Raw genomic sequence first — 10,676 nt, forward strand, 5'->3', positions numbered from 1 at the left:
ACTTGAATTTGCTAATCCCTACCTCTTACGGATAAACCAAAATTAATGTGAATAATTTTCCTATTTGCCAAAAACTTTTAACTGGACTTGAAAATGAGTTTCACAATTAAAATAATATACTCTTCTCCAAGACAACTAGATTTTTGGCATGCTGCCTTAAATTTTTTTGGCTGGACTTTTGTCAGTAATAGCCTTTTCTACATAAGTGAAACACAAAGTGGTATTGTGTATTTGATTAAGTTGTGTTCATGGCCACATGAGGCAATTTTGCATTATCAAATTATGTGTAATTTATACTTATAATTTTTATTTATGTTGAAGCACATTTAAAAGACCAAAATACTTAAAGAAAATAATAACTCAAATGTATATAGATCTCTCTATATATACATATAACTTTCCAGATTTCCCTTTCAAAAGTATCAGAACATTTTATAAATACTTCACAAAAAGTTATTTTCTATAGTATGAAATATCCACACAGTCTCACAGAATGACAGAGGGAAATTCATACTCCTTATTTAGGGTATTAAATCTCTAATATCATATTTTTTTTCTTCACAAAAAAATAAACTTTAACTAATGTTAAAAATGTTTTACTTTAGCAAATAGTTGAATAATGCTTTCAATGAATGGAAGAACTTGGGCCCTTGAAAAGGAATGTTAAGTAGTTCCTAATTCTCCCATCTGTTTTTCATGTGGACACTGCCTCCTAGATCATTTTTATACTATCATATTTATGTTGTGTGGATTAGAGCTCTCTTCTGCCAAAATAACAGTGAGCTACCTGTGTTTCTATTTACTGCTTTCCTGCCAAATCTCCAGTCCCCCTATAAAAGTAGTTTGCTTTTATGATGCTGTGATTATTTTTTTCCCTCTAATGTCTATATTATTTACTCCCAGTCCTAGTCTGGTCTGCTTGCATTTTCTGTCCATTTATTTGCCTAAAAAGGTAAGCAAACATTAATTTGCAAAGGACATGGGGAGTGATGAATATAAGATAATCTTTTAAGGATTCGTCCATCTCCAACATTTGTTCACCAAGCTTTAAAAACATTAGAGTCATACCATTACTGTTTATTCTGATATATGTCCTTAAAAAGGAATGTCCTTAAAATTAGAGGCTGGGGTTGGGGCTCAGTTGGTAGAGCATTTGCCTTGCATGTGTGAGGCACTGGGTTCGATCCTCAGCACCACATAAAAACAAATAAATAAAATAAAGGTATTGTGTCTGTCTACAACTAAAAAATAATTTTTTAAAGAAAACGATAGAGCTACTTGAAATGGCAAAATAAAAGTCTAAAATATTTTTCTGAATTATAAGAGACAAAACAAAGTAGCAAGACCTTCTGAGTAAGTTGTTTACAACCCTGAGGAAGAATTAAAATTCTCTGAGGAGCTTTCAAAATTACGGATGCCTAGATTCATCTCCAGAAATTCTGATTTAATTGGTTTGGAGTGCAGCCTGGACATGAGATTTTTATAAAGTCTCCCAGATGATTTTAAAGTACAACCAATGTTGAGAACCACTGGTCCATCTCCAGAATGTCTGCTTCCATTAACCATAATATCTATTCTTTAACCTTAATCTTGATTTTAATCAATTGGTACATTTTTAAAACACAGTCTCTCAAACTTTAGTTCCAGAAATTTAAATTGTATTTGTCTGAGGTGGAACTCAGGCAGTTTTTTCTTTTAAGTGTTATAATTTTAATGTGAAGTTAAGGTTAAGAATTTAAGAATTATTGCTCAAGAACCAAGATGTTCAACACTGCAACATGGAGTTGACAGTATGATATACTGTCATTATTTTCATTTTTTTTTGATGGCAAGCTATAATCTTTGCTTGCTAGAAGAGTTCAATGGCACAAATTCAGTTTTGTAACTAATCTTTAGAAAACCATTTGTAGTAACAGCTGTTAAAAGGTAAACTGAGACACATTAAAACATTTAAGAGTTTATTTGCGCATTTGGCAATTCATAGGTCAGACCACTCTAGACCCCCAGCAGTTTGAGGACTCTGCCAAAGGGGCCCAGAAGGAGGCTTTTATATGGTGAATGCAGAAGCAAGGCAAAGGAAAATTGGGGTAAACTAAAGCAGTATTGGACTCATTGGAGCACAAAGACCCTACTTAGAGGTTAGTTGGCAGTTACTGACTGGTGAAGCTGGCTTCACTGAACTGTTTACACTGAAATGGGTTTTGATCTGCTCAGGTAGCTGGAGCTGCCGCAGCCAATGGCCTCCTACTGAATTATTCTAACACAATAACAGTTCTTCAGGATTCAGTGGGAAAATTGCAGGACTGGACATTCTCCCAGTGAGTGGTTTTGGATTTGTTCGGCTGTAACTCTTGGTCTAGTTAGACACTGTATTTTTGCCGTGACAGCTGATATGCAGAATTTTTAGTCGCTCTGAGACAGTCTCTGCTGGGCGTTTGCCACACCTCGAGGAGATTCAAAGCGACTTGGGATGTTTTCAGTTTACTCTTCTTATTTAAATGAATGAAAATGGTTCCAATAGAGCGCACAATCCCCCGAATAGCTTCCTATAACACACGAATCTGAGGATGTCCTTTTGTAAATTTAGATCATTGGAAAGTATGAAAAAGGCTTAGTTATTTTAAATAACGTTGAGCCAGCAAGCGAGACACATGGACCAACCACGACGTTGAGCGCGAATGGTGGACGGCGCACGCGCGGGGCCGAGCGCCCCCATGTGGTCACGTGAGGGAACCACCCGGGCGCGCTCCGGAGACCTTGGCTCCGGGGAACTGTAGAGAGCGCAGCCATGGCCATGGCCAACGACGCACAGCCCGACGCCGAGACGCTGCAGGTGCTGCAGGACATGGCCCACCGCCTGCGGATCCACTCCATCAGGGCCACGTGTGCCTGCAGCTCCGGGCACCCCACATCGTGCTGTAGTGCCGCGGAGATCATGTCCGTGCTCTTCTTCCACGCCATGAGGTACAAACGCACCGAGCCGGAGCACCGCGACAACGACCGGTTTGTCCTCTCCAAGGGCCACGCGGCTCCAATCCTCTACGCCGCTTGGGCCGAGATAGGCGACATCCGCAAATCCGACTTGCTGAGCTTGAGGAAAATCCACTGCGATTTGGAGGGACACCCCACGCCTCGACTCTCGTTTGTTGACGTGGCAACAGGGTCCCTCGGGCAAGGACTAGGCGCTGCCTGTGGAATGGCGTACACTGGCAAGTACTTCGACAAGGCCAGCTACCGGGTGTTCTGCCTCCTGGGAGATGGCGAATCCTCGGAAGGCTCTGTCTGGGAGGCTTTGGCTTTTGCTTCCCACTACAATTTGGACAATCTCGTGGCAGTCTTCGACGTGAACCGCTTGGGACAAAGTGGCACTGCCCCCTTGGAGCACTGCACAGACATCTATCAGAATCGCTGTGAAGCCTTTGGGTGGAATACTTACCTAGTGGATGGTCATGATGTGGAGGCCTTGTGCCACGCATTTTGGCAAGCAGCTCAAGTGAAGAACAAACCTACTGCTGTCATCGCCAAGACCTTCAAGGGTCGAGGTATTCCAAACATTGAGGATGCAGAAAATTGGCATGGAAAGCCAATGCCAAAAGAGAGAGCAGATGCAATTATCCAGTTAATTGAGAGTCAGATACAGACCAACAGGAATCTCATGCCCAAGCCCCCTGTGGAAGACTCACCTCAGATCAGCATCACTAATATAAAAATGACCTCTCCACCTACTTACAAAGCTGGTGACAAGATAGCTACTCGAAAAGCATGTGGTTTGGCTCTGGCTAAGCTAGGCCATGCACATGAAAGAGTTATTGTTCTGGATGGTGACACAAAGAACTCCACCTTTTCTGAGATATTCAAGAAAGAACACCCTGAGCGTTTCATAGAGTGTTTTATTGCTGAGCAAAACATGGTTAGTGTGGCACTGGGCTGTGCCACACGTGGTGGTACCATTGCCTTTGCTAGTACCTTTGCTGCCTTTTTGACCCGAGCATTTGATCAGATCCGAATGGGAGCCATCTCCCAAACTGATATCAACCTCATTGGTTCTCACTGTGGGGTATCCGTTGGTGAAGATGGACCATCTCAGATGGCCCTAGAAGACCTAGCCATGTTTCGAAGTATTCCCAATTGCACCATTTTCTATCCAAGTGATGCTATATCAACAGAGCATGCGGTTTATCTGGCTGCCAATACCAAGGGCATGTGCTTCATTAGAACCACCCGACCAGAAACTGCAATCATTTATACTGCACAAGAAAATTTTGAGATTGGACAGGCCAAGGTAGTCCGCCACAGTGTTAATGACAAGGTTACAGTTATTGGAGCTGGAGTTACTCTACACGAAGCCTTAGCAGCTGCTGATGATCTTTCTCAACAAGGTATTTCTATCCGTGTCATTGACCCATTTACTATTAAACCCCTGGATACAGCCACTATTATTTCCAGTGCAAAAGCCACAGGTGGCCGGGTTATCACAGTAGAAGATCACTATAGAGAAGGTGGTATTGGAGAAGCAGTCTGTGCAGCTGTCTCCAGGGAGCCTGACATCCTTGTTCATCAGCTGGCAGTGACAGAAGTGCCTCGAAGTGGGAAGCCTAGTGAATTGCTGGACATGTTTGGAATCAGTGCCAAACAAATCATAGAGGCTGTGAAATGTACTTTAATGAGCTAAGTAGCTCATTTTTTAACAAATCTGTTGACTTTGGTCTTAAAACACTGGTGGTTTTATAGTGAATTTATACTTGTTACAAAACCATCTATACAGTTGTACTGGTTTTAAAAAGCAAAGCCACTTAACACAATTACTAATTTCAAAACTCAAGTTATTGAACTTTCTGTTAAACTCTAATATGTAAATGTCTATCTTGTTTTTTAAACCTTTAAAGTGAGTCATAAAAATTTTAAGTTGTAGAATAGTAAATAAAGCAACCACTTAATATAAAGTTCTTTGATAAGACTACAAATAATTGACTGGGCTGGGTATGAATCTAGAGGTAACTGCTTCTTAAAAATGTATAATTTCCTTATAAATTAAGAAAATGTGAATTTTAGATTTTAATAGCCCAGATTATAAAGCAAACTTGAACTTTCATAAAATGCCATCACCATGCTGTGCCTGAAGTTTCCCAGATGATATTTTACTGCAGTTTCCTTGGAATTTCCTTTGAAGTTCATCTCCACTCTACAGTTTAGAGACAGAAGAGCAGCAGCAAAATCTTTTATGATGCATCACGCTGTTTGTGGTGACTATTCTGTAAAGAAATGAAAACAACTATTTCCAGTGTGTATGCTACATGCACTTTTTTGTGTAAAAATTCAGAAACGTTTCACTTTTTTGTGATTAAACCAGATTGCTAATTTTATTATATTTATCTATATAATAAAGTGTTTTAAAATAAACTGCATTATTTGGTTTCTGTTGTATATATGTGATTTGGTTTCTCATAAAACTATAATTCAGGAACACACTTTTAAAGGTTATGTCACCCAGTGTCAAACCTTGCGAAAGGTTGGGGCTAGAGACAAATCACTAGAAAACAATGGATAAACTGAAAAGTCATCTCTTAGGCAGATTTCTCACTTTTAGCTGTGAGTGCATAAATCATACACTTGGAATATGAGAAAGAAGTACCAGTGCAGTAAATTAAAAATGAACCCTGGAATCCATATTAAAGTTACTGAGAGTATGTCTATGTCAGGTAGTTTGCTTAATTTTGTTGCCCTCATTAAAGTCCTCATTAAGTTCTTTGGAGGTATAACCAGTTTTTCTTGGCAATGGTTATAGGTGTGATAGATATAAATTATGATTTCTTGGGAATTAGAAAAATCAGAGCCTAAGTAATTCTGCTACTGTCCTCTTTGAGCTAGTTTTCTCTTTTGTAAAATGATCATGATGATGTGTTTTTATAAGATTTAAAATTTATTTTGAAAAAAAGTTGACATAGGAACATTTTAGAAATTTGGAAAATGCATATATGCAAAAAAATTATCTCACACTTTATCAAAAAATTAAAAATAAAAGTATTTGCCTGTATGTGATGGATTTTCCAATAGAGTCATTTGAATTTAGTAAAGTCATATATCCCATTTATTCATGAGTTGTATGCTAATAAATGATAAGTCTCTATCCTTAAATTTTTTATATCTTAATAAGATTCAATGTTCAGTAAACTAGGTAAAATATTAATTCTGTTAAATAAATAGCTTTAATGTTTAATAAAATTTTATTAAATTTAATAAAATAGCTTGTTATAATTTGGAAATGCATCAGAGGACAGTCTTCTGCTTTTGTTAGTTGTAACATGAATGTGGGTATGCAGAATGGCCTGTTTTCAACCAAAAAGGTATAAAAGGTTTATACCTTTTAGTAGTGACAGTAGATCAAGGATTTTTTTGTAATGGTTTGTGGAATCTTAGATACCACCAGAAATTATATTTTTTTATAGTAGCATAGGGAGGCCCTTAAGAATCTGTACTGTAAAGTTTCTGTTTCCATAGGGTTTTGACCCTTGGCTATCATATCTAGAAAGAAGAGAAAGGGGGTGAGACTTATCATGCGTCTATAATTCTTCAAGTAAGATGAAACTATGTCAGTTTTGTTATAGTGAATGTTTTGTGGCCTTGAATCTATCCTGAGATCTCTTACATGTCTAAGAAAATCTTAGGAGAGAATCATCCTAGCTGATGCTAACCCTGGGCTGCTAAAGCTTGTGAAGATGTAGTTTTGATGAACAACGGGATTGCTGGTTCAACTCTGGTCTTCGGTTCGTTGTTTTGCCAAGGTCTTTTAGATTATCAAGAGAGCCTGATGATATTCCAGAGACAGGTGTGACACCACAGTGTCCTTGCTTACATTGTGGTAATAAAGGCCAGCTGACAGCATCTGAGAATTGATACTGATCATTCAGATGGTAAATGGCTCCCAGGTCGTTTCCTTATTTCTGTTACTGTCAGAGAGAGGAATCAGGACAGTAAAGTTTTGTTTCACTTTACTTTGTTTAATAAATTTTCTTTAATAAAAGTTCAGTTGAAGGCTCTATTTAGGAAGAAATTAACTTTTTAAAGATAAAGACTCAATGCTTCTGATTTTAAAATTATTGAAGAGTAATGTTAGGTCATGCATGAGGTTTAGTAACCCCACAGTTTACTGAACTATACGGGAATTACTAAATTCTCCAGGACCTAATCAGAGTCATTCTGGTTTGAAGTGTTGAGATGTATTGATCTATTTTGGTAGCCTTTACTATTATGTAAGGGAGGCCCCGGGACATCATTGAAATAGGAAAGAATGTCGTGTTCTAGAAAAATACCATCTCCTCTTTTCCTTAGGAGAGGGGAGGGAACACTGAACTAATTGCTTTCACTGACACTGGTGGGAGAGGTGTTCCCTAAGAAAACTGTTTTATAAGGCATGAGGTTAATGGCAAGAAGGGAAGATAGGCATTTCTTTGCCAGGTTGGATGTTGACTTGGACAGGGACTTGCTTCCCTGACTGTAGAGTTACATGTTGAAATAGGAAGGTTGGCAAATACTGCCAACAGGCAAAATGTGCCTCACTTGTATTTGCAAGCTAAGAATAATTGAAAAAATTTGAAGAGTACTTTTTCATGATGTGAAAATTATGTGAAATTTAAATTTCAGTGTACACGAATAAATTTCTATTAAAATATACCCCTATTCATTCCATTGTGTATTGACTGGAGCTGCTTCAGAGCTACAATGACAGCATCGAGTAGTTATTACAAACACCATACAGTCTTCAAAGTCTAAAATATTAACTATCTGACTTTCACATTAAATGTTTGCAAACTCTGGGGTAGAGCACTGGGAAGAGATGAGAGTGACCGTATAACCATATAGTAGAGATAAAGACCTCTTCACCCTCTCCAACTTTATAAGACTTTCAGTCATTAAAACAGCTTCATTCTATTTAAGGTTATCACATAATGTAAAGCTTCAAACTCAAAGTTCTCCCTTTCTCCACAGCTGCTCAAGTAAATGTTGAGAGCATTCTTTCCTTCGACTCCTTTCCTCTAATCCTCTTCCCAATAGTTCATCCAAATATACTACTGTCATCTCTCTGTTGAACACCACTGCTGACTAATATTATGAACTCAGCAAGGCGTAAGGTCAACTGATCCCAAGTCAAAGATTTGATAGCACTCTTTGAGCTGGAGTTCCCTTCTAAGAGGGATCAGACTTTTCTTTTATTCCCAAATGCAGACAGACATCTTAGGATTTCTTGGATGGACACACCCCTCTCTCGCCTGCACAGCAGCCTCTGGTAAACCTACGACATCTAATCTTGTTAACACTTTGTAGTCTAATACAGAGGTGGCCTTCAAGCCTGAACCTGAAGAAAGAGAGATTGGGGAAGGAGAGATTGAGAAAGAATGAGGACAGAGCCAGAGAAAAAATACACCCTTCAAAGGCGTGCTCTTGTTGACCTATTTTCTCCAACTGGGGCCCACCTTCTAAAGTTTCCAGTACCTCTCAATAGAGCCACCAGCTGGGGACCAAGTCTTTAACACATGCACCTTTGGGAGACATTCCAGATGGAACCCTTTGCCCTTGCCTCACTGCACCAGTGCTGTCTTTCTCACAAACCAGGTGTGTATAGGTGGAGGTGTGTGCCTGCCGTATTGGACTATTTGTCAGTTCTTGTGTCTATGCTACTCTCTTAATTATCATCACTTCATAGTATCCAAACATTTAAGACCCCCCGTTTCTTCCACTTTTTGTTCTTTTTCAAGATTGCTTCTCTTATTCTCCATCCTTTAATTTCAATATAAATTTTAGAAATACTGACAGTTTCCACGTATTCAGTTGCTTCTTGATGCAATGACAAATGGAATTATATTTCTTCTTAATAATGTGATTTAAAGAGATCATGTTATTAAAAGTCATTGGGGAAGTTAAGCTGAAGATATTTTATTAAAGGAATTTTAGCAAGCTAAGTTTGGTTCTCAAACTGAGGTAGGTGTGCCTTGCATAGTCCTGAAGACTTCTCAACTGGTGTGCACACATGAAAGATTTTGAATCTATTTGCAGAACCTTCAACCCATGTTTTTGTTCATAAAATTGATCTGCCTGGGAATACCACTGTGATCCTTTCCAATATTCTCTTTCGTAATATTCTTTTCTACTTTTCAAAAGAAAGGCGTACTTCTCACCCGCCCTTAGTGTCATCATACATTACCAGTGATGAGATCATAAAAGTGACAAGCAAATGAACTTTTCAAAATATTGGTTCTGAAAAACCTCTAACGAAGTCACTATGAACTGTCAGCGAATCATTGCGTTTTTCCTTGTCTTACTCCTAATTTTGGTTAAGGTAAAGCCTGAAATTAGACAGCAGCTTCAACCCATATGAGCATGTCCTTAATTCAAGATATATTGTAGATTGAGTGATGGCCAGAATGACCATTTTTGTCTCACCAGTTATTTCCTCCCATCTCTGAACGGACAAAACTTTTTGCTGATTCAGGGTAGCAAAGCAAAGAACGGCAGTTAAGAAATATTGAAGGTGGCATCACTTAGTTTTCTGACGATCAAGCTCTGACAAGTCTTTGTGTCATATTTACCTATGCATTTTAGCAATGGAATATTCAAGACTTATGGGAAGTGTATTCAGTCTTCTCATAAAGAGAAGAAGCCTGCTAAAGACTCTCATTCACTTGAACCTATTGTTAGGATTATAGTTTGCATGATATTGCAGATGAAGTTGAAAGTTCCATGTTTATTTCTGACAAACCAATATAGATTATTTTATTTTTTTCTCTACTATTTGTTTAGACACTCTTGAGACATATTTTTCATGATGTGACAAAAATTTCCGAATACTGCACAGCTATGTTATACATGCTCTCATTTGGGTATAAGACTCCCATATGTTGTAAATGATGGACTATTTTTTTTTTATCACCAACACTCCTGGTTATTTGCAATGATACACATTCTTATCCCATAACTTACTGAATTTAGATTGACTTCATTTCAGTTTGTTGTGGATTTTGCTGTATGAATGGAGCATTTAAGAGATAATTATTAATACACCATTGTAAACCTTAATTTACTTTTGGCCCAATATGTTCTCTTACTTTTGATGATAATTCCACAAATTAGATAAAAATTGCTCTCTTAGTATCAAAAATCTTAAGTGCAGGTACAGGTCAAAATGTACTCCTGCTGCAATCTAGGACAATCTGGGACATGGTGTCCTAAACTTTACGGAACCCACTTCTTTTAGTCAGAATTCATTTATCCCTCTCAGATTTGTGTATCATATTAATGCTATTGGACATATTGAAAATATGATAGAACAATTTTATTGTAAAAGATAAATTAATAATATGACAAAAGATATATCCTTAAATAATAATAAAAATCAGATATAACCTTAAATTTTCTGGAAACATGGAAAGAAAATAATTTAAAGATCACTGGTTTAATTAAACAGGGTCCATTTGTACTAGGTGGAGCTACAAACCTAAGGGATGAATTCAGCTCTTAAAGGCCATCCTATGTTAGCCCCAATTTTTCTTTGTCCCCCCACAGCATTGGATTTGAATCAAAACACCTATAGCAATTGCATCCTCTTCATCTCCACCCCCCTCACTACCTTAAAACTGTTTCCCACACTTTATTTGTGCCAGACTTCTAAAGAGATTTTAACT

At 37.9% G+C, this 10,676-nt stretch overlaps 1 protein-coding gene across 2 annotated transcripts; it reads left to right on the forward strand.

Annotated features, from left to right (window-relative positions):
• Positions 1 to 2,788: 2,788 nt before the first annotated feature.
• Tktl2 (transketolase like 2) lies at positions 2,789 to 4,701 on the forward strand. 2 transcript variants are annotated; one of them, XM_015486154.2, is made up of 2 exons: positions 2,789 to 3,020; positions 3,135 to 4,701. In XM_015486154.2, exons 1-2 carry the CDS (start codon positions 2,789 to 2,791, stop codon positions 4,670 to 4,672), a joined length of 1,770 nt encoding a protein of 589 aa, XP_015341640.1. In that variant the 3' UTR covers positions 4,673 to 4,701. The 2 variants fall into 2 exon arrangements, with proteins under 2 accessions (XP_015341640.1, XP_015341639.1); XM_015486153.2 differs by having other exon boundaries at positions 2,789 to 4,701.
• The last annotated feature ends 5,975 nt before the right edge of the window (positions 4,702 to 10,676 follow it).

The sequence above is a fragment of the Marmota marmota genome, unplaced genomic scaffold (assembly GCF_001458135.2).
Source record: "Marmota marmota marmota unplaced genomic scaffold, marMar, whole genome shotgun sequence".
Lineage (NCBI taxonomy): Eukaryota > Metazoa > Chordata > Mammalia > Rodentia > Sciuridae > Marmota > Marmota marmota.